The sequence below is a fragment of the Populus nigra genome, chromosome 8 (genome assembly GCF_951802175.1).
Source record: "Populus nigra chromosome 8, ddPopNigr1.1, whole genome shotgun sequence".
NCBI lineage: Eukaryota > Viridiplantae > Streptophyta > Magnoliopsida > Malpighiales > Salicaceae > Populus > Populus nigra.
The window spans coordinates 20,825,526-20,850,876 of NC_084859.1; the positions used below are offsets into that span (position 1 = coordinate 20,825,526).

A 25,351-nucleotide genomic window follows, 5' to 3' on the forward strand; every position below is an offset into this window, starting at 1 on the left:
AGAAAAGGTCTGTGGAAGCAAGAATCCAGCTGACATGTTAACCAAAGGAGTTACACTCGATAAACTGAAGTTGTGTAAAACTTCAGTTGGTCTTCAAGTATAAAAGATGATTTCATTGTTTGTCTCCAAGTGGGAGATTGTTAGTTAGTGGAGACAAACAATGTCCCACCATATGCAAGTGGGAATACCTAATCTCCCACTTGGCACATGGTGGAGGACACAAACGGTGGGCATAAATCAAGGCATGATTTATGCCCCTTCACTCCTATCTTGTATACATATAAGCTCAGTGAAGAGCTGCGTGTGATAGTGTGAAAAACACAGAGAGAACAGAAGAGAAGTGAGAGCAGCAGAGAGAGCTTGAGTGAGTAGAGTTGAGTTGAGAAGAGTTTTCTCCTCTTCCTTTGTTTGTATTGTTTCTTTGAAGTGATTAATACAAACCAGTAGCTTCGTGGAGTAGGCAAGTTGCCGAACCACGTAAATTGATGTGTGTTTGAGTTCTGGAATTGCCCAACACTCTGTAGATACAACATTGATCGGAGAAAGAATGCAACATTTCCATATCCGCTCTCAAGGACTTCACCAACTTGTTAATATCAAGTGAAAGTCGTGAATCCTGATCATATTTTGTTACCGATCATCAACCGATGTTCCTACATCCTCCATCCTCCATCTTGTGGGGATACTGACCAAAACAATTCTATTGTCAGACTCAAAATAAAAAATTTGACTACCATTAAGTAGTCTCAGACTAATTCTGATTGCTTCAGTTAAAAAAAAATAATCTGGTTGCTAAAAGTATGGACCGGGGAATAGCTACTTCAAGGTTGCATTTGGTTAACATCATGGAACATAAAAGACAAAAACGTTTTTGATTAGAGAGACAAATATAAAAATATAATATAAATCTATCTCTTAGATTCACATTCTCTTTCAAAACATCTATTATCTTTATTTCTTGTATCTTGAGACAGTAATTCAATGCCACCCAACAACTTTGATTTGTAATGTCAGAAGTAACCAGCAATGTGTTCATCTAGAACTAATTACAAGCGCTTTTAAAAATTGCTTCTGAAGAGCATACGACAGAGTTGAGAAAATTGCTAGTGTCGGCATCAATAAATTTATCATTACTACAAATGCTCGAACAAATCCAACTCCTACTAAGTAGAAACAGATGAAAATACACAAAAGATTAAATATCAAACAACTGCGAGAATGCAATAAATTAAATAAGGATTTTAAACTTCAATTTCTAATTTCTTACTATTGATGACTACATAACTACGGGCAACAATTTCTACTTAGATTGGCTTGAAAACGTCCTTCTACGCTGTCCCAGAAGATAGTGGTTCCCAGTTTCTCCGTGAAGAGTTAACTTCCTTTTATTTTCCAATGGTCGACGTCAGCATATTAATTTCTCACTCTAAATGTAACACATTGTATATAGCAAACACTCGACAGATATAAAGTACTTAAAGTGAGCGTCCCTTTAACTTTATCTGTAGAGTGCTTGCAATATACTAATCTTAAGTTAAAGATGATTCTCACTAAAAAAAAAAATTGTTTTATTTGCCATCTACTACTAGCATTTTATAATATAATCGACTATTATAAAAACAAATATCACTACGAAAACAATTACTTCACTTTCTTAACTGCTGAATTATCTAATCTTCTTGATTAATAAAAAGGATATCGACGACTGCAACATGTAAGCACGCTAAGCGAATTGTAAGCTGTCACCTGTTTGAACAATCAAGAAATTAAAAAAAAACTCATTAAAGAATAATATAAAATTATTTTTTAGCTTCATCTAGTAACTTCAATTTTAATTTGAAATATTATACCTTAAGCATTATGTGGATCATATTTATGAGTGTGTTGATCGTGACATTAAAAATAAATTAATATATTATCAAATCCTTAATATATAACTAAGAAGTAGGAGCTTAACCTCGTCATGTATTAAAAAATAATATAAAATTATTTACAAAAACTCATTCAATATGACCTGACCGTTGGGATGAAGGCCGTATTTTAACATAAACTAGATAATTAATTGAAAATGGCAGATACACCATTTTGAAACCAGCCGGGCTAAATGAAATTATGAAGAATTTGATGTTTTGCATCAATAGAAAATTAAGGAATCCAATAAATCTCTTTATTTCGTATATGATTCTCACTTTAGCTCTAGAATTGCATGTGACTTTTGCTTTCATTTAGTAGGGTCAGGTCAATTCTAATCACTTTATGGAGGAAAAGTTCGAGTCTACAATGAATTATTGACATAAAAATCTCAATTAGTTGAGTGAAAATTTGTAAATAAAAAGCAAAATACGTCAAAATATCTAGTAGTATTAGTAGACTCATGCAAAGTTTCGAGGAATAGAAACAGAAGGCATAAAATGCCTTGTGCCAACCAACTATACATCCCATCTTCCTTTCAATAGCTTGTAGGTAAAACAAAAGCTGGGGCTTAAACAAATTACAAGTTCAGAAAAATCGCAGCAAGATGAACAAATGCTATTCTTTAAAAGAGAAAAATAAAAACAGTGAATGGAGATTTAAAATGAATTATTATTACATAGATTAAGTATCAAATTATCTATAAACAAACCAATAAACACAAGACACATAGATAAATATAATAGCACCCACCTAATGATCTATGTATTGCACATGATTTTATTTAAGTGTTTTATTAACATAGTTTATGAATAATGCAGTAGATTAATCTGTGTAATAATTCCTCTCGTTCTCCAAGCCTTAACCCCCTCAACTCTTGCAGAGGTGGAATATATTCACCGACGATCGAAACAAAATTCAAGAACACAAAAACAAGAAAGTAGAACTGCACATGCATCTTTGAAAAAGCACAGGAATCTGTCAGATAGACATACATTTATGCAAACATCTCTACAAGCAAAGCGCATCAATTCAAGTACAACAGATTAATTTTAGATGAGCATATATCATCTGTGAAATAGGCATGGCTAGTAGCTTGTAGCAGAATCCCTGTGAAGCGCGCGCGCTCGCCATAATATAGATGCGGTGTGCTAAAATCTGCAAGTGCCTGCAGCACCAGTGAAGAATCATTTCCCCACCGTTAGGCCCCTTATCTTTAAATGCGAAGGCAAGTCGTGTCATTATCACACTAATGCTTCACGTGCGCTGTCTTGTTTTATAAAGGAAAAGGACGTGTATATTTAAAATCACCGCTGAACAGTACCCTTGGTCCAAAAAAAAACACTTCATCGCACCATGTATGTATGGCCAGCACTACTTGCTAAATTGATATGCACAGCCGTAACGTAAAGATGTAGATCTTCCCATCCAATCTTCAATGTCCATGATCATGTGTAGTCTATTACAAATCTTGGTTGAGTGTCATGATTTTGATGATTGATAGGTGGCCTTCTGGACAGGCTGCTATTTCAAAGGACTTATAAACTACTAGTCTATTTTAAACTGATGCATCCTCACGGCTTAGCCTTTGAAATTTCCCAAAACATTCATGTCACGTGAAGAGTATAAAATCCGATCCGGGAATCAACCCAACTCAAAACCTAGACTATGAGTTAAGTGGGTTTGACTCGAATGGTTTTAATTTTTATTAGCGCTAGATAGGCTCATCCATAGAAGTACTAATAAAGAAATCTGAAAAGAAAATAACATTAATTTGCTTTTATCATTTGATTTGACATAATGTGGTATTACATCTATGTTTATAGTTACACTCATTGCATCAAAGCTTGGTTTCATGCAAGATTACGTGCATGAAATTAACCTTTTTAATTCCCCTAACGACGTTACTAATTAAACACACTTTACTGTTACATTACATAATCATACAAACATGTGGTATTTAACCAATCCCGAAAAAATGAAACTAACTTCCATCTCGGCTGACCGAAACACATAGTCTCGTACGTCTACCTGCAAGCTCCGAGTGGCTTACCGCAAAGACAAGCATTATAAGCAAACGATGATGCTTCGAGGTGGTCGAAAGGCGGCCCTGCTGGAATCCTCCCACATAAGCGGTTGTGACTCAAATCCAAGTGCCCGATAAATGATGCTTGGGACAAGGATTTTGGTATCCGACCCCAAAAGTTATTGTAGGATAGATCAAGAACCATGAAGTAAGATCCCGGACCGAAAACATCCGGTAGGTATCCATGAAATGAGTTTTTGCTCAAATTCAAGTTACCAACAGCTGAATTAAACAAAGTATAAGGTATCTTTCCTGATAAGTTGTTGGCATCAAGATTTAGTGTTGCCAAGACTGCCATTTTACCCAAAGAAGCTGGTATTTCGCCCGATAATCTGTTCAAGGAAAGATCCAAATCGGCGAGACGATAAATTTTAGAAATTGAATCGGGAATTGTCCCATCAATATAATTTCGGCTCAATAAAGCGCGACTCAACATCCGAAGACGCCCGAAATCTCGAGGCAAAGAACCCCAAATCCGATTGTTACGCAAATCGAGATGCATCAAACTAGACAAATTAGTCAAGGATCTCGGGATCCTACTTGTTACAAGATTGTCGGCGATATTCAAAACTGTCAGCCTGTGCAACCGTCCGATGTCTTCTGGAATCTGGCCTGAAAGCCGATTCCCAATCAAATCAAGAATCCTCAAGAACGGCAACGACGTAATGCAGGCTGGAATCGGACCTGAGATGCCTTTCCAATCAGCAATTGTAAGACTGGAGAGCCTCTTGAGCTTGCAAATAGAAGGAGAGATAGAACCAGTCATGTACCCGAACCGACCAGCTTTTTGGAAAATGGGATCTTCAGATTCACCTCGGAGGTTAATGTCAGCAACCCTTTTGGTCTCCATGTCACAGCTGACACCATACCAGTTATGGCAACAATCGGTGCCCGCCCAAGAATTGAAGATGCCCAAGTAAGGCTCGTGGAGAGCTGCTTTGAAAGCTAGCAAAGCTGCCCTGTCTGAAGGAGGACAGCTTCGAACTGTACAAGTAGAGATGAATATTGTTAAGGTTGCTAGTAATGCAATGTAAGAAAACATTGTCATTGTTTCTTGATTTCTGCGTGTAGAGTGTATGCTTTTTTTTATGAGTTTACGTTGGGGAGTGGAGTGTGGGCATGGAGATGAGGGATAGCGTCGTTGTTTGTGTGTGTATATATATTGGGTGGGATTATTATAGTGACGATTTTGCCCATAAAGTGGATTGTTACAGGTGTTGCCTTGCTAGATGTGTGATGACCTATTTGCATGTTCCTTTTCATTTTTCAAATTATGGTAGGTTTTTTTTTTTTTAATTTGTGCAATTCGTGAGATATATTAGAAGAGATAATATCCAATAGGGATGCTCATTTCGTAAATAAGATGATGTTTGATGATTGTCTCATCATAGAAAAGATATAGTAAGAATAGAATTGATATATTTCTTTGTATGTTTTTTTATGAAAATACAAAAAATTATTTTAAATTTATTTAATAGAAAGATTCATTTTATATATTTATTTTTTTAATTAAATACATTTTTATCTCTTTTGTATTTATTTTTTCTATCATGAAACACTAACCGAATATAATTTAAAAAATAATTCTTTTAATTTTTTGTGTTTTAACCTCAGCAATTTAAAAAATTCATTATTTTGAATGTATCAAATTGAATAATTAAGAGAGTTTATTATCATAAATATATGAATTTGATAAAAATATGTGTTTTTAAAATCATTTGATAGAAAGATTCTATCTCAATTAGTTCATTAATTGATGATAAAAATCCAAGTGCATGTACATGCCATTTCAATTATTATGGATAATTTGTTAAAACTTTAATTTTGCCAAAAAAACATTTTCAAGAACAATGAAAATTTGTATGTTGTTTAAGGACTTCACATTGATTAATGAAAATTTTTATAGATCTAGTATTGTTTTTTCTAAGAAAAAAATATTTCTTGTAGGATCAGGATTATAACTAATTAATCCCATATCAATTAAGACTATTTCTTTTCTATTTATTGGATCCTTAACAGTATATTATTCAATATGTCATCTAAACATTAATATCCCTTCAAAGTAATCAAGGAATCTAGTCTCTTCTCAGAATCGAGAATCTATATGGATGTTTTAGGAAAGGAAATGTTCGGATGTGTGCGTGAGTAATTATAATCTGATATATGTGAATTAATTAGCTGTTATTAATTATCAGGTAAGGTCATCTGTTCTCATGAAAAGAATCACTGACTCGTACGAGCTAGAGTTAATACTGCTACAGAAATTTCTGGGAAAATTAATACGTGGGGATTCAATACATGCTGACAATATCAATCAGGCACGCGCTCCAAATTAATGTACAAGGACATGAGCAGCAGCATGTTGGTTGGATCATATTAAATGTTTTGCTGCTAACTATGGTTGATCTTGAGAGAATCAATTAACCTTGATTCTTAAATTGACAATGCACCAAACTAAAATCCTGAACTTGTGATCTCTAATATGCAGGTAGTACTAGATCAGTGAAACGACGGTGTCTCTCATGTCCTTGCCTATCAGCTCACATTATGTCTCGACAAAATACACAGGGTGCAAATTCGAGGTTAGAAATCAAGGGAGGGGGGAGCTGAACCTAATAATTGAGGAAGAGCATATCAACGTGGAGATATATGGGGATAAGCTCGGCTAAGTTAGCTGGGAGGGTGAGGGAGAGAGTTGGGGGCATGTGGTGCTGTATACATCGTGGCACTTCGAGGTCCATGATTGGAGAGGATCAGAATGTTGTGGTGACCACAATAAATCTGTGGAAATAAATTAATTCTTCTATGAAGCAAAAGCCTTCCTTGCTTAGGATAATGCATTGCCAGGAAGAGAAATTATTAGCCATTGGAAGGTGAGGGAAAGCGACTCTATGAAGTAAGTAGTATACAGGAGATGTGAGATCTTAACCATGCCTGATCTCAGGATCTCTTTCTTGGACTGTTGAAGATGCAGACACTCTGGCTTCGTTAAAACTTGAAGTTTTGTATGGTATGCTTGGTTTTTGGAGTAAATTGATGTTTCTGAAGTGCTTACTTCCATAGAGTGAACCATTTTTCATGAATGTCCTCTTTAAATTTTAATCAATTCAGAACAAAGTTCTATCAAAACTTTGGGACAATAAAATGGGACTCTACTTGCTGATTAATTGTCCCAGAACTGAATCTTTGTCTCCCAGATTGGAGTCACAGCTGTGGTCCTCCATGAAAGGAAAAAAAAAACTCCTTGCCCCTTAGAAATCTGGCTCCTCCACATGCCCTATCTTTACACTGTTTAAAATCGGTCCACCAGGAGAAGATCGGTGTGTGGGACATAAAATTTTGTACGTAAATCAAGAGAGGACAGGCCATCATTTTCCCATGTCGTGAAGATTTCAAACCAACCTGTAATCTCTCGAATTTCAAGCATATCTTGAAGACAAGTGATCAGCCAACACTGACATTTAACTGTGTATGAACAGATGAAAAGGATAATATTGTAAATTAGAGAGATGGGACGTGATATAACTTTTCACAAGATTATTATTGAATGGGTAAAACACATTCATGGTCCCTCAATGTTTTATAATTGAGCATATTTGCCCTTCAATTCAATTTTGGTCACACAGAAACCCACCATATATTTTTAACATTTATTTTCTTTAGTTTCAAAGTAAATAATATAAATTTCATGAGTTTTTCAATTCCAAGATGAATATTTTAATCAAATTAACGCGATTAAATGAATTTAGAATCAAACTATTTGATGTAAAAATACCATATTACTATCCAAAACTAAAAAAGTAGGAGTATATATTTCAATTTCCCAGCCACTAACAAAATATTGCTTTTACGAAAAATCATCAGCGGTGAGATAATTAAATAATTAAAATGGTGAATAAAAAAATGTGTTTCGAAAATCAAAAGTTGCTGCTGCATATCTGCATTCAATGAGAAATCAAATGATTATGTTAAATTACACTTTCATCATACCATTTTTATAATCATATGATTAGGCACTAGCCATGTGGTGCATGTGCAAGAGGGTCCAGCAAAGAAAAGTTTTCACACTTTTTATTATTTAGCTATTTTAGGCTCTCATAAGAAGATCAAGATTTAAGCTATTTGATCTTTTAAATTAGTATAAAAGAGATGGTGTTTAGGATAGTGATGGATATTATTTTTTAAAATAAATTTTGTTTAAAAATATATTAAATAATATTTTTTATTTTTAAAATTTTTTTAATATCAGTATATCAAAATAGTATAAAAATAAAAAAAATTATATAATTATGATTCGATTGTAATGCTAAATAGCCTCTTAATCATGAAAGATATGATATGAAATTCACAAGTACATTGCTTTCTCATGCACTTCCTCTCTCTTCTTAAAAAAAAATAATATGATCAAACACAATAACCCTTCGAATCCCTAGAAATCCACCTAAAATAGATGGGAAGAATCATTTGAAATTTTATGAATCCAATCATCCAAATTGTTAGTTAGGCAATATCAAAGTTATAATCATTTGAAATTTTATGAATCCAATCATTCAAATATGTTTGTTAGGCAACATCAATGTTATAATCATTTGAAATTTTATGAATCCAATCATCCAAATTTGTTAGGAAAAATCAATATTATAAAATAATATAAATTATATTTTACATGTTAGGTAATATTAAGTATAAAAATTTATTTCAAAATTGTCTCAAATATGTCTGTTTTTGTCCTAACCCTTATGTATTTGTCTCTAGAACACTAACCAAACAAAAACTTATGGAACAACCAACAAATAGCCATGCAATGATCAGTTTTATATATTTGGTTGCTTTCTTGCTCAAGGTTAATTGTATTATAAATCGGGCAAGAACAGAAGAGTAAGGTCTAAGTGAGTAATGGAAGAGCCAAGAAGACTTATAACTAATTAGTTGAAGCTTTTAATACAAGCAGAGATTAACAACTGCACAACACATCCTGCATTCTTGGGACCAGTGTTACAGTAATCAATAAATACAATTTTTTACAAGCAAATGCAAAATCATACTAACGAGGGAGTCTCGTATCGTGCAAATGTGTTGAAGCTATGTTTTGGAACTGAGTCGGCATGATATTATGAAATACTGTAGGTACAGCATTTTGCAACTGTGCTGGCATCATATTATGTGATTGTGTTGGCCCCAGGTCAGATATGCCCTGCGTTTAGTATAATAGGATGTTAAATTAATAAGAACTCAGAGTGCAGATCATTGATGATGGCTCCACTAAAGTATCCCAGAAAGAAGTGGAGATAAATGGTTGTCATCATAAAGTTGATTTCTTATCAGGAAATACACACAGAGAGAGCTAAAGAGTATTAGGCTGCAAAAGAATTAGGCAAGAAAATAAACAAGATGGCAGGATCACAAACCATTAAATGGAAGCCTTCCTGTCCCCCAAGGTTCACATCTCCTGACCGAGTTACCTGCTGCATACATGACACAAGTTCTAATGAACACCGATTATTGATAAAAAAAAAATAGCAACATAGGCAAAGAATATCAGCAATCAGCAGACCTTTCCCTTTTTAACCGCACTACTGCGGTTACTTTCCTTTGTGTTTGCTGCTCCAGCTCTTCTAGTAGCCTTGTCTGCACCAGTAACCTGAAGATCTGGTGCCCTCTCTTTAGAAGTATTCCTGTACTGATTCTCTTCCTCAATGCTCCCTGAGGTGTTAGGACAAGCACTGGTTTCAGCAGAGTTATTTAAACTCGCACATTGTTTCAAAGCTTCTCTTATAGCACAAAGTGCGATGTTGTAACTCTCCTGTGAAAGAGAACCCTCTTCACCTAGTATTATGGCTCGTCGACACAAGTCATTATAGCGACGGACCTTAGTTTGCACCTCATCCAATCTTTCACTGATGGGATGCCTGCTCAAAGCAGCATTTGTCCAACGTTGCAATACATATTTAGGTGGAATGCTGAACACGCCTGACATTTGAAGAACAACAATAGCATGTCTACAGAGATAACCTTTGTATTCAAAAGAACGACATGAACAATAAATATCTGATTTTGTTTCATTCCATTCCACCATGTAATTCTGACCGTCTTCAAAGTCCTTCACAGTATACATTGTGGTTGTCTCATCCTGACTTTCTTTCTTAAGATGACAGGCAGCTGCTCCCAGAACCTCAACTTGGAATTTCTTGAAAATTTCATGTGTGTACACCAGTGACATTTGCTTCTCGAAAGGTGATGGGGATTTTAACTCAGCCGTTTCATGCCATGCATCAAAATCTGCCTTGGCTTCCTCTTCATACCTATCTTCAAGAATCTTTTTGTATTGTTCTATAAACTCTCTCATTGATGTTTCTGCATGCACATATTTGTCATATGAAGAGGTCAAGCTTTCAGAGCGCGACATTGTAGACAAACCAGCAAATGATACATCTCTCATGAAGGCAGGCACCCAATATTTGCGATCTTCATATAATGATCGAACCCATTCAACCTCTCGAAGATTAAATTTGTCAAGCAACTTCGACCATCTCTTTTCAAATTGTTCCTCGGTCCATGATTTAAAAATACATTTATTAAATTTTACCATAAAATTATCATGCCAAAGACTCAAATATTCAAGCTGCCTAGGGATCTTCTCCAATATATGCCAAAGACAAAAACAATGACATGTTTGTGGAAAGACTGCTCCAATAGCTGCTTTTAAGGTGTTGTTTTGATCAGTGAGCATTAATTGTGGAGCACGTTCCCCCATTGCCATGAACCATGTTTGCATTAACCAATCAAAAGTATAAACTGTCTCATCTGCTATCAATGCACAACCAAGCAATGTGGGTTGAATATGATGATTCACCCCAATAAAGAAAACTAATGGTATTTTATACTTGTTTGTGAAATATGTAGTGTCAAAACAAACTACATCATCAAAGTTGCTGTAGTCTTCCATTCCTTTTGTATCAACCCAAAACAAGTTTCTCAACCGATGCTCTTCATTCAAATCAACAGCATAGAAGAACTTAGGGTTCTCTTCCTGCATATGCATAAAAAGGTCTAGTAATACCTGAGCATCTCCTGATTCTAAGACCAAACTCCGCCCCTTATCATGCTGATTTTTCATGTAACCCTCTAAACAATCCACATTTTGATATGCACCAAAAAGTTTGGAAACTGAAGACAGATTCTTTCGTCGTCGTATCCGGATGTCATTCTTAAGAGGATCATCATTTCTATGGCTTCGAAAGAAGTGCACCTGGGCTGGTAAAAGCTCATGATTGTGTTCTTTTACAAAACTGTATATGTACCATTTTCCATTCTGTCTTCTCTTCACATGCATGCTAGCTTTACAGCCAATTTTTGGGGAGGGTCGTGGATTAATGGCATCATCAGACTGCTGCTTATTCCCATACCTTATGCATGAGAATTTTGCATCAATGAATTCTTTTGATGACCTAGATCGCCTGCTACTCAACTTAGCAGTACCAAAGCCTACAGACTTGGCATAATCTTTGTAAAATGAATATGCAGCTTCATGTGATTCAAATTCAATACCATCACGAGGTTCTGGAATTGTACTGCCTGTGATCACACTGGAATCCATTATTGTAGTGAGAAGATTCAGATCCGCTTTGTATCCCCAATCTGCTCACGTCAAAATCTGCAGTCCTCCATAAAGTATACAATACATGTTGTTCAAAATCTCCTCAGATGGAGGTAGCATAAATTTTTTACTTATGATTTCATAGCCATGGTACCTAAAACAAAAGAATATGATTGGACAAACCATATCAGCAAGAAATAAAGTTAACAAAGCAATATCCATTCCAAACCGTGCAAAGCCTCGATCTCAAACTAAACACACAATGCATCAAAAAAGTCCAAATGAATTTAGCACCCAGCAACCAATTCAATACCAGTTGTTCACACAGATCACCTAATTGCAACCTAACAATGCCTCAAGCACATCTTTTTTTAGCAAAAAATAATCACATGGAGACCATAAGTCCCAACACGAAAACAAAAGGTAAAACACAACAAATCTCACACCAATATAATGAGATCATCCACCCGTTGTGCTCAATTCATCCATCTAACATATATGGTTCATTTCCAAATATTTTTCCTATCCCTTCTCCTTCCATTGCATTCCACTTCCATACACAACACACAATGCTCATAACCATTTAACACACAGAACAGAAGCTTCGCATCTCACGGCATTCATGCCACTCCTGTTCTTCATTCCAACCATTCCGATTTATCTAACTAAATTCATAAAATATCATATAATCTCGACAAAACCATTCGATGCAAATTCAACTTAATATTTCTAATTTCTATATTAACATGTATTCCTTCTCACCTTCAACACAAGCACCGAATTTTTGGCCATTTTTTATCATCTAAAATGCAAAATATTCCACAACTCTCCATCATTCCTCTTCTAAAGCCAAAAATACACAAACCCTTTTAGCTCAAAACACATAAAGAACAAAACTTTCCAATAAAAACTCACCAACCCATTATTTTTTACACAAATTTAAAAACAAACCCATCTCTTCTTTCCATAAATTCCAACAAAAACGAAACTAAACATCTCAAAAACTTTCAAAAGAAGACTTAATAACAGAGCTTGAGCTGGAAAAAAAATCATTAAGTACCTGTTGAGTCCCCACAAATACAATAGCTAAAGATTGAGTCTTGGAGGTTGAAAAAGATCCGATTTTTGGAGAGACATGAAGATTTCGTTGTCGGGTTAGGGTTTTCGGGTCTGTGAAGGAGGAGAAGCGAGCGAGGATGATCTCGGATTTTTCCGACGCTCTGTGCTTCGAGTGATATACCAAGCGTTTTGTGGTGGTGACGCGTGGAGGTTAAGGGGTGTTTTGCATATTCTCTATGAGGAAGTCAAGGGGGTTTTTGGTAGTACAGTGCGAGTGGCATTGCAAGTGGGTTTTCTTTTCTGGGCAACCATCAAGTTAGTCACCAAATTAAAACATATAATCAGTTCGGTCCCTGAAGACAACTTTCATGATGTGGCTCATTAACCTATTTTGAGATTTTCGGTGTAAAAATATTTTTTATTTAAAAATATATTAAAATAATAATTTTTATTTTAAAAAATTTATTTTTAATATTAATATATCAAAATCATCTGAAAATATGAATTTTCACTAAACCTAACTTAAGTCAAGACTCTCGTCTAGGCTGATTTTCCAATACAAAATATTATTTTTTAAAAAATTAAAACAATATTATTTAAAAAGTCAAAGGGTTTTTAGTTAATTTATATCCAGATAAATTATGTTTATTTATTATAAAATGCAACTTAGATTAGCTTAAATCGACCTAATCTGAATTGATCTGTCTGACAGTGAAAATAATCTTATTGCTACAACATTAAAGATAAATTATATAATTAAGATATTAACAGAATTAAATTTTAAAATTCAATTGGGGGGGGGGGGGGGGGGGGGGGGGGTTCTAGAACTTAATAGTTCACTATATAATTGAAAGATTGATTTCATATTTTCTGTTTGCAGTTCATATATTCGTTCAATTTACTAAAATAAATTCAAAATAGAAAAAATATGAACTATTTATTATGTTCAACAATTATTCTCCACCTTCTTCTTCTTTTTTTTCCTTTGTCTTCCTTTTCTTCTCCTTTGAAAAATGCATTCGGATATTAAAATTTTTTAGCCAATTATCCAAACTTTGTATTGGTGTATTGGGCCTTCACCATTTCTCTTGGGAGTGGATGAAAAAAAATGAAAAGCCTCGTCCAAACTCAAGGCTTGTTCATCTCCTATGGGCTTATGGACAAATAGGTATATATCATCTTCAGAATTGGCCCGAGATCTTGTCTAAGAAAAAATTAGGGTTATTGGATTATCAAGTAAATTAGTTTTATTAAAATAAAACTACTCATTAAAGAAATCATTGATGTTGTTTCATCAGTAGAATTGGATTGATTTGACTAAGTAATGGGTTAATCCAGCAAATCTATCAAATTTGTTGGGTTAATATCTTTTATAGCTAAGATTAAACCGAGCCTTAATTAGTTTACAAGTTTATTAACTACGTACGGGACGTATTATTTTGCTTTATTTGTTTTCTTTTAAAAATTTTGTAAGCAGTGAAGGATACACCGACAGCACAAAAAAGGGGCTACCCGTTGTCGAGGAACAATCTTCCTTGACCACCAATTTTTTCCTGGTGTAGATTTTCTCCTGAGAAAAAACAAAACCCAGGCATCTTATCCATTCAAAATTTGGTTCCATGCCAATTTTTTCATGCTTTAAATGTTGTTGTTTCAGGAATATATTAACGAAGGGCATATCATGGTCAATATTTCCATTGTGTTGTAGGGATAAAAAAAAGGGGGGGGGGGGGAAACATATTGAAGAAGAAGCAAACTAGTTCAAATAACAAATTAAGTACATGAAATCTTTACCTAAAAAAGAAAAGAAAATGTTTCCTTGCATCATAACATTGTTAGAAAATAACATAAATTATATCTTGGAATTTCTCACCTAATAGTTTAAGATTTTAAGTTAAGAAGGTTCTTTGACATACTATCAGAGTCTTGATGACCAAGTAGTCACGAGTCTGAATCTCACCATCCCTATTTATTCGATAAAAATTAAACACAAGGTAGTGTGGGTCTATGCAAGTTTCAAGTGCTAGAGAATAATATAAATTATATATTGGAACCTCACCTAATAGCTTAAGCTTTTAGGTTGAAATAGTATATATTGGGACCTTACTTAATAAATTAAGCTTTTAGGTTGAAATAGTTCTTTGACAATCATTGCATCCTCCTCTAATTTCATCACTATAAAAACAAATTGATTCTCAAATTCAATTAGATGACAGAATAATGGGATCTTCTTGAGTTTTAGTAATAGAATTTTAATGAAACCAAATTTATAAAAACTGAAGTTTTGAGCATCCGGTTGAAGATTTGATACTACTTAATGAGGATTTGATCCAAATATATTATGTTCATGGCCTAGTATATGCTTTTATAAACTAGTAGAACAAGTCTAGGCTGAAGAAGAAGTTTGGTCACACTAGACTAAATTAACACCTTAAAATTAAGATAACAAGAGATTCGACTGTTGGATTGAGTTTAATTTTTTTAGGTAATTCTACATGTAGTTTTATAAAGAACAACAACATTACACGCCTCTTTTTAATCTTTGGATCTTCTAAAATTAAGCTCAAAAGTTGTTGTTTGGGCTTTTTTATTATTATTTTCCTAAGATTATTTTATTTTATTATTTTTATTTAGGATTTTGTTTTAATTTCCTGAATATTTTTAGAATTTTGGTTGTTTCCTAATAGATGTAGTTTTTCCTAGCCTATTTAAAGGTCTTATACATCTCTTAAGGATGCAGCCACCATATACTTGGTTTTTAGAGAATAAAATTGTAAATTTAAGATTCAAATCTATAATCCTTTTTCTTCATTAAAATTTTTGTATTTTCTATGTTATTGTTATTCTTTTAGCTTCAACAATATCAAATTCTTGCATAAGGATGGAAACATGGTAGGTCATGCGAGACTTTAATACATCTAATGTTGTTGCTGAAGTATAAACATGTTTAATTAAATCTATTTGTTAAGAGATAATTCCTTTAAAAAAACTTAAAAATCTTATATTATGAAACACATTTTCATGGAGATGTGTTTGATAATAATGCGTACCAGCTTAAAAAAGACTTTTATTCTGTAATTCCATTCTTTAATCCCAGGAAAATGGGCATGATGCGATTAATATCCTGTAATTTATCCATGGCAGAAGAAGAAGAAGAAGCAACAGTACCATCAAGTAAGTGGTTGTTTTGTAGTGCAATCATTGTGCGGTACAGCTTCTTGAGCATGAAAAGACATCATTGGATGCAAGACAAAGATGTTTCTATTTCTCCTTCATGTCTTTCTCTGTCACCGAATGATCAACATTGACTATCTTCTGGTTTCGGTATTGAAATACAAAGCTAAGATTACAAAAATAAAATATTGATCCCATTAAACTTTGTTAATTTAATTTAGTTGATTTAATTAAATTCAATTTAAACCTAGCCAGATTATATTAATATTTTTTAAAAAAAATAATAAAACAATGTTATTTTAATAATAAAAAACATTAATCTAATTACTTGCAAGTTAATTTAAAAACTGAATAATTCAATACAAAACCTTGGGAATTGGATCTAAGAACTATGCTCTTAAAAGACGAGAAAGCCGTGGAAGATGAATAAATACGGACCGTGAATATCTTTAATACTCACTGTCAGCATTAAATTAAAGCTTGCACCACTTTTTCCTTATAAATGGAAAGATGCTGGTTTCATGTCCAAATTCTTGGAGAAGGAAAGGGTTCATCTCTTCTGATCTTCTGGACCAATAGGTATACTCTTTTATTGGTCCATGTCATAGTTGTTAGGACCTGTTCTGGATCCTATAAAGAAAAGAGCTGGTTTACTACTTGTTAATTATTTTTATTAAAATATATTTTTAAAAAAAAATCTTTGGTACTGACTCGTAGATTTGAACTAGTTTTATCAAGTTAATTATGAGTTAACCTATCAAATTTATCAAGTTTAATTGAGTTAATGTTTTTTTTATTAATTTAAAATTTAGTTTGTGTCATGTAGTGTTTTAAATTATGAGTTTTTCAAGTTAATTTATTAGAATATTACTTTTTTAAAATAAAAATAAATTTTGTTAGCAGTGAAGAATACACCGACAGCACAAGAAAGTGGCCACACATTATTGAGGAACAATCTTCCTTGACCACCAATTTTTTCCTGGTGTAGATTTTTTCCTGAGAAAAACAGAACAGTACAAGCATCTTATCCATTGGTTGCATGCTAATTTTTTTTCATGTTTTAAATGCTGTTGTTTGAGAAATATATTAACGAAGGCAAATCTTGGTCAATTTTTCCAGGGCAATATTGTAGGAGAAAAAGGAGAAAAAAAAAACAGATTGAAGAAGAAGCAACCTAGTTCAAAGAATAAATTAAGAACATGCAATGATCTTTACCTAAAAAACTATATATATAAAAAAAAAATTTACTTGCATCATAGCATTGCGTCGTGATCCTCTCGAATTGAATTAAACGATTGGATCTTCTCTCGAGTTTAAGTACTAGGATTTCTACATGAACGTACCCTTAAAATGATAGTGACTTTTAGCCCAAGTACTAGGGTTTTTCTTATTCTTTTTTAATAGAGTTGGAATGGCAGCTAAAACCTACAATCAAGAGAGGAAAAAAAAAGGAGCATCCCCAGAATTTATAATAGTAAGATATTCTATGAGAAGAAAAAATAAATAATTTCTTGCACTTCTATTTTTTTTATTTCCTCTTCACCCATTTCAATTTAATTAATGATCAAAATATCAGGAATTATGGTGTCGATACACGACGTCGGGCGACGGCTCCCGCATTTTTTTTATTTTAACAAAAATGGTTTTTTTCTCGATTGGGGGAAACAAAGATTTTATTGGAGTCGCCATCTAGTAATTTGAGGGAACTAGAAATCCCAAATTAGACACTGGTCCCAGAGATTCGGGTACGGGGTTAGTTATGATTAAGGGAAGGTAGACACCACCCTTAAAACATCCTTTCAATAGAAAGGTTACCCTTACTTGTGTGTTTTCTATTTGATTCAAATGCGATTATATTTTGGGTTTATTTGTAAATTTTTTAATGATTAATGTCGGTCCCTAAAAATAGGAGACACATTAAAAATGACATCAGTCCCTAAAAATTAGGAAACTCGTCTAAAATATTGACGTTTGTCCCTAAAAAGGAGAATTACGTCTGGGTTACCAAAAGAAATAATGGATATAATCCATTATATTTTGGGTTTATTGGTAACTTGTTTTTTAAAAACGGTTAACGTCGGTCCCTAAAAATAGGAGACGCGTTAAAACTGACATCAGTCCCTAAAAATTAGGAGACTTGTCGACTTTGTTTTTTTGTATTTTTTTTACAACATGCAAGAAAATTTACAAGCATTTATATATAAAAAAATATCAAAAATACCAGTTGAAACCCAAAAAATTACCTGAGTGTCAATGTATAGGTAAAGGACTGAAATACCCTCGGATTTCTCGAAAAATTACGAAAATGCCACTGGCGGCGCGTGTGGCACACGCGCGGTTACTGTGGGCGGCGGCGAGATTTCCCGGCGAGATTTCTGTCCAACCGACGGTCGATCCTGGTAGATCTGAGTACGAGGATTCTGATGGAGGTGGTATCGTCGGTCGTTGATGGCTGACGAAGGAGAATCGACGACTTGAAGCTTCGGTGGCCGCCGACAATCGCGGCCCTTTTCCGGCCAACTGAGGCGGCGAAATCAATGAAAACCACCTGGGTTTTTCTTTAAATCAAGGGAGAAAACTTTCTGTGGTGGTGCGGAAGCTGGAGACGGCCGGAGATGGGAGATCGGGGGAGAGAGAGAGAGTCGCCGGCGAGAGGAGAGAGAGACTCTAAGCTGTGCTATGGTGTGAACGCGCGCATGGTTCACCGGTGCATCTGAAGGCTGTGAACCGTTGGATCTCCTTTGAACTGATCTTGCGGCTGCGATTGGCTGGATCTGGAAGTTGATCGGACGGTCCGGATGAGAGGAGCCTTGATCTGGTGTGTCGCGGTGCACCGAACGCTCGGTACACCGGATGACGTGGCGCAACGGATCTAAAGGAGAATTGTTTTAAGGGCTGAGATTGATTTGGGTTTTAATTTGGTGTGGTAAGCTCTATTGTACCCTATTAAATCAACGGTTCAGATCTAAACACTATATATCTAACGGTTAGGATATATTTGGTATTTTTCAAATTGTTTTTTTTGAAAATCAATATCCTACTCGCATGAAGAAATAGTGAAAAAAACGTGAATAGTAAGATTCTTTTCTTTTTTTTCTTTTCTTTTCTTCTCCCTTTCTGGCGTACTGTCACTGGCTATTTATAGCCAATGACAGGGGACAACACGCATCTGCTTTAAGAAAAATTGTGTACGCCAACTACTCCGCCTACAATTAGTATAACTGCCCCGCCTAATATAACAAATTTGTATTATTAATTTTGTTTTATTATATATAATAATATATATATTTATATAGATAAAATTAAAAACTCAAATCAGTATTAGAAAAACCTCGTTTCAACCGCTAAAAATTAATTTTAATGACCGAAAATAATAGTTTTGACCCAAAATGACCCGAAACTCATTTTTTACCCCGGTCGACATAGTTTGACCCGTATTGACCCGGTGGACTCGGTTTTGGTCAAAAATGACGATTTTGACCCGAAACGGCCCGAAACTCATTTTTTACCGTGGTCGACATGGTTTGACCCGTATTGACCCGGTGGACTCGGTTTTGGTCAAAAATGACGATTTTGACCCGAAACGGCCCGAAACTCATTTTTTACCGTGGTCGACATGGTTTGACCCGTATTGACCCGGTGGACTCGGTTTTGGTCAAAAATGACGGTTTTGACCCGAAACGGCCCGAAACTTATTTTTTACCCTGGTCGACATGGTTTGACCCGTATTGACCCGGTGTACTCGGTTTTGATGGAAAGATGCGGTTGACTTGAGAAAAGTATATTTTTGAATTTTTAAACTTTTTCTTAATTTTTTTGGATTTTTATAAATAATAATAGAAATAAAATAACATTCGAGAAAACCTTGGTGGATCCAAAATTGGGTTACAACAGTTGCCCCCTCTTTACAATGCTTACGGTGCAAAGGCATTGGAAAATTCATTTTCTTTTGACTTTGCATAGTAAGTTTTGTAAAGAAAAACGATGGAAGTGTTGAAAAATGCACAGATTTTTCGGTTGGTCTAATTGTTATGGGCGACCTGCCCAAGTGAAAAACATGAAAGTGTTTTCAATACTGGTTTTGTGAAATACATGAAAGTGATTTCAGATTAATGTTGTGAAATACATGAAAGTGATTTCAGATTAGCATTGTGGAATACATGAAAGTGATTTCAGATTAGCATTGTGGAATACATGAAAGTGATTTCAACAATGGTTTTGTGAAATACATGAAAGTGATTTCAAAATTGATTTTTTTTTTTTGTGAAATACATGAAAGTGATTTCAACCTTAGTCTTGTGAAATACATGAAAGTGATTTCAAAAATTGATTTTTTTTGTGAAATACATGAAAGTGATTTCAACATTAGTCTTGTGAAATACATGAAAGTGATTTCAAAAATTGATTTTTTTGTGAAATACATGAAAGTGATTTCAACATTGGTCCTATTTTCCAGGTGACCACCCTGATGATAAAATGCGAGGAAACTCGCAAGTGGTCTAATTGTTCCAGGCGACCTGCCCGATGATAAAATGCGAAGAAGCTCGCAAGTGGTCTAATTGTTCCAGGCGACCTGCCCGATGGTGAAAATACGAGGAAACTCGCAAGTGGTCTAATTGTTCCAGGCGACCTGCCCGATGATAAAATGCGAAGAAACTCGCAAGTGGTCTAATTGTTCCAGGCGACCTGCCCGATGGTGAAATGCGAAGAAACTCGCAAGTGGTCTAATTGTTCCAGGCGACCTGCCCGATGGTGAAAATGCGAGGAAACTCGCAAGTGGTCTAATTGAAAATACTTGAAAGTGATTTCAATATAATTTTGTGAAATACATGAAAGTAATTTCAGCAATAAGCTTCAGGGTTTGATGAAAAAATTCTAAAGGAAGTCATACATGTATGGTTGAAATCTGATTTGTAAATCGATCTCAGAGATGATGAAATCTTCTCAAGAAAGTCTTGTATGTACGGTTGGGATGTGATTTGTAATTGGATCCCAAAGACGAGGAAAGCTTCTCAAGAAAGTCTTGTATGTACGGTTGAGATCTGAGTTGTAAATCTCAAAAATGAGGAAAGCTTCTCAAGGAAGTCATGTATGTATGGTTGGGATTTGATTTGTGGATCCCAAAAATGAGGAAAGCTTCTCAAGAAAATCTTGTATGTACGGTTGAGATCTGATTTGTGGATCCCAAAAATAAGGAAAGCTTCTCAAGGAAGTCATCTATGTATGGTTGAGATTCAATTTGTGGATCCCAAAAATGAGGAAAGCTTCCCAAGGAAGTACTGTATGTACAGTTGAGATTTGAGCTGTCATTCAAAACGATGGTAGGAGTAAATTCCTTATAAATCACGCAGTATTTGGCAAAAGACATCATCAACTTCTTGCATTTTCAATACTCTCAAAGTTCTTAACTTTTGAAGCTTTAATCATGTCTTCCTCTTCTTCCAATGCTAACCCAAACCCTGTTCCTGCAGTAGAGCCTGCAGTTTGGCGTACTACCTTTGAAGTGAATGGTCGTCCGGTTACAATAGAGGATACTGTAATGGACAATGAAGATATTGCTGTAGCCGTGGCTAGAGACATGATCCTTCCTCGTGATGAAATAATGCTAGCTGCCAGGACCGATATTGAAGCGGTGAATCAGTCACTTGCTCTCAGTATCAGAGCTACTTCGTCTTTGGTGAACGTTGCAGAGCGTCTTCATGCCAGAAGACTTGAGTTGAATACTCAGGTTCTTGATCTCCATCATCAGATTGAGAATTTAAGGAATAGACTCCGTGATGAGAGACGTCACAGAAACAACTTGGAGAGGAGAAACCAAGAGCTGAATACACGTGTTGACTTTTGGCGGGACTATGTTAACACACGACACCTTGAGTTCGAGGAAGAGATGGAGCGTATGCATAAACAATTTGAGGAATTCCGAGGCATGATTAACCATCAAGATGAAAATATCCCTGATCGTCCTCGCACTGTTTAACATTTGTACTTGTAAACCTCTTTTCCCATGAATAAAAATCCATCTTTCTTATCTTCATTTATGAATTTTGCTTTTGTGGAATCGCCATCCTTGATGTGATTTAAAAGAACTTCAATTCATGTGAGTCTCGTTGGATCCCAGTGGGGATATTGTTTCGTGAAATATCTGCAAAACAAATATGCAATGCTCGTGAAGTTAGATGATATGCAATGAATCTTACCTGTTTTTGAAATATAGGTTCCCCCTCTTTGATGCTTCATCGTCATAGGGTGGCTTTGTTTGCATTCCAAAACCTTATTTGTTTTTCGATGCATTGGCTTATTCATGTGCTAGCCATCCGCTTAGTTGTAAATGCAGTGTCCATCTTGGGCTGTCCGCGATAATTACTGCTCTCACTGTTTATCAAGCTTGACAATGCCCCCAAGTGTAGCGTTGCTTGATTCATCATTAAGAAGTTTAACAAATCGTTCATCTCCAAGATTCTTTCAAGAATTGTTCTCTGATTGATTGTGCGCATCGTGCTAACACCCATCAAGATTGTCAATCAGCTATGAACTCACCTCTAGTTGAAACATACCCTTCAAGGATATGCGGTCATCCACTTTCATGGAACTGTCATGTTATTCAGACCTGCATTTCATACTTTGCAGTACAAAGCTCATCGTTGTATGCTCAGTTTCTTTCTCAATAAGTTCTTCTCAACTCATCTCACCAGATTGTGAGAAGAAGTGTCTCAGCATCATCAATGACGTTGCTTTTATCACCCATACTCATGTGGTGCAATGCGCATTTGTGCTTCAAATCAGATGGGCCCACGGCCAGTCTAGGTGGGTGCGGTGCATTCATTCAAAGGCAATCATGTGATAATATCTTTCAATAGTCATAGCCATATTGGAGACGATAAACCAAGATGAAGATATGAAGATGTCTTTCAGGTACATCCTTGTTCTCAATTGTTGTCGGGGTTTACTGGATCATAAACTGTTCTTGAACATCATTGCCCTTAATTGATCTGCATGTGCTCATTCACTGATTATCTTTCTTTGAACCATATTGTCCTCAGTTCATTGATTCATCATTTGATCATCTTTACCCCCAGCTGATTTAAAAACTGTTTGTTTTCCTTCTTGAAGGTCATTGTATTGTCCCCAGGAGTGTCGAGGAGAATTGATGTCATTTCTGTCAGGAATCTAAGAACTCGGTCGATGTTTCTCCTGTTTGAAAATCTTTCTTATTTTGGAATCAAATCTCACATTTCAAAGATCATGTCAATTCAAGTCTGATTGTTGAAATGAAATCAGAGAGATGTCAATTTTTGAAAGTATTTTTGGAAATCAAGCTTTGTTGGTCAAAGATCCAACACACGCTATTCAATGCAGTCCTTTGATTGTCTTGTATTTTGAGAGAGAGAGAAAAAAATTGACTCGTTGTAAGATTAAAATGGCTTTTTCCATGGTTTTTTGTATCCATTTTAAACTCTAATTTTGGGTATATCTTTTGATTGTTTGTGATGAGGTGACCTTTTATGAATTTCAAGAAAAACAAGGTACCCGAGTCAAAACTTGAGGCTTAATCAAGAAAGATTGTTTCTTTTTCTTAGCACCAATTTTATCAGCATGCATAATAATCAGTAGCTTGATTCATGAAGTCACGACCTGTATGAAATAACTCTTCAAGTTTTGAGATCGCCATTTATCGGTTCAGATTGCTTACTTGATTAAAAAGGACTTTCTAAAGCACGTAATGTAGGCTATGGTTCATGGCTATGAAAGAAAGGAATTTCACAATCTCAAAAGGTGTTTGAGGGTTTCAAGAACCTAGGATCACCATCAATTACTCATCAATCTCTTTTCCTCATGTTGTCTTTGTAGAGATAGTGACATATAACCTTGTTAATCTCAAAAATCAACATTTGTTTAACATAGGTCATAACGCAAATTCAACTTTTCTTTGATGAATAACCAATCTAAACTTTTGAGGATTATAGAGGCTTTACCATAAACACACCGAAAGACATCACACTTGAAATTTTTTCAGGTTAACTTTTGGCATTTGTTGTGTCTTTATCAATCTTTGGCTTTCTTCTTCTAGCCCTTTCTCAATTATTGGACTTTTGTTCTAAGCCTTCCCTTTATCCATTGACTCTAACATTGTCTTCGTCTTTTCTAGGAAAAGACTCTCATTGCCCCCAGTGTGGGGTGTGATCCTAGTCAGGGTTTTTTATGAAAGAAATATTCTATCAGCTCAAAATGGGACTGCAAGGAATATATATTTCAAGAATTGTGAAAGGATGAAACAAAAATGGCCTTTTCTCATTTCAAGCAAGGTCGGTTAGAACCGATAAATTTTGACCTCACCCAATGTAATGGTTTAGACTTGTACGAATCATAATTCATGAGTCCATAACTACTGAATCCACTACGTGTCATTATGCATACTGCTAAAACTTAGCTATATGGTATGTGGTTCAATTTCATGTGTGAGCTCAAAAGTTTTTTGGTCACCTCATGTCATTTCAACAAGCATCGAGTCATTCAAGCAACATAATTTTAATCTTCAGGATTGACTAATCTTAAACGCATGTTGGAGCTTGATCAAAATATTTTGTAAATAACCTTTGAAAGAAACATCTCATGCGTTCAGAACAACAAAGGGACAAAGAAAAGACATGTTTCATTAAAAGATGAGATGTGATCCCAAAATAAAATGCAGAATGACAAAACTCATAACAAAAAGAATCGACAGTTTAACACTCTTCTTGGATAAGCTTTTCTGGCGATATCTGTGTTTTGCCAAGCATTTCGATCACTTGTCATTCTGAGGATGTTGAGGTGACAATATGGCCGATGATGTCATTTTTCACAAACTGAACTCGATTCTTGAAATTCTTGCAACTGTTCAACTGAATGGCACAAAATCCCCCAATGATATTCATGTATCTTTTACTAAGGGATGAGGGCTCAAAGGCGCACTCAAAATGAGTTGAGGGCTCAAAGGCGCACTCAAAAGGAGGTAGGGTTAGAAAACATACTACCTAAGGGATAAGGGCTCAAAGGCGTACTCAAAATGAGTTGAGGGCTTAAAGGCGCACTCAAAAGGAGTTGAGGGCTCAAAGGCGCACTCAAAAGGAGGTAGGGTTAGAAAACACACTACCTAAGGGATGAGGGCTTAAAGGCGCACTCAAAATGGAGTTGAGGGCACAAAGGCGCACTCAAAAGGAGTTGAGGGCTCAAAGGCGCACTCAAAAGGAGGTAGGGTTAGAAAACGCACTACCTAAGGGATGAGGGCTCAAAGGCGAACTCAAAATGGAGGTGAGGGCTCAAAGGCGCACTAAAAAGGAGTTGAGGGCTCAAAGGCGCACTCAAAATGAGGTAAATTGGTGGAGTCAAGGCAATAAGTCCAGAGTCTAACAGATGCTGGTAGACAAACTCGAGTGGTCGAGGTATGTCAATCTTAGCAAAGACATTTGAGCAATTGATGTTATAGTGAGACCTGGTTGGACCACATAATTAAGGCTTCCCATCGTCAGGGTTATCCTTTGATTCAT

The 25,351-nt window shown here is 35.3% G+C and overlaps 2 protein-coding genes across 4 annotated transcripts; both read right to left on the reverse strand.

The window, feature by feature from the left end:
* Window positions 1-3,675: 3,675 nt before the first annotated feature.
* Window positions 3,676-5,141, reverse strand: LOC133700938 (DNA damage-repair/toleration protein DRT100-like). The gene has a single exon (XM_062124671.1). It carries the CDS (start codon window positions 5,043-5,045, stop codon window positions 3,939-3,941), a length of 1,107 nt encoding a protein of 368 aa, XP_061980655.1. The 5' UTR covers window positions 5,046-5,141; the 3' UTR covers window positions 3,676-3,938.
* A 3,750-nt stretch (window positions 5,142-8,891) lies between these two features.
* LOC133701835 (protein FAR1-RELATED SEQUENCE 4) lies at window positions 8,892-12,908 on the reverse strand. Of its 3 annotated transcripts, none has more exons than XM_062125957.1 (4): window positions 12,655-12,908; window positions 9,552-11,748; window positions 9,406-9,459; window positions 8,892-9,191 (listed from the first exon to the last, which is right to left on the reverse strand). In XM_062125957.1, the coding sequence occupies exons 2-4, from the start codon at window positions 11,592-11,594 to the stop codon at window positions 9,042-9,044; spliced, it is 2,247 nt and encodes a 748-aa protein (XP_061981941.1). In that variant the 5' UTR covers window positions 11,595-11,748; window positions 12,655-12,908; the 3' UTR covers window positions 8,892-9,041. The 3 variants fall into 3 exon arrangements, with proteins under 3 accessions (XP_061981941.1, XP_061981940.1, XP_061981939.1); XM_062125956.1 differs by having other exon boundaries at window positions 9,406-9,462; window positions 9,552-11,651; window positions 12,655-12,907; XM_062125955.1 differs by having other exon boundaries at window positions 9,406-9,462; window positions 12,655-12,907.
* Window positions 12,909-25,351: the final 12,443 nt, after the last annotated feature.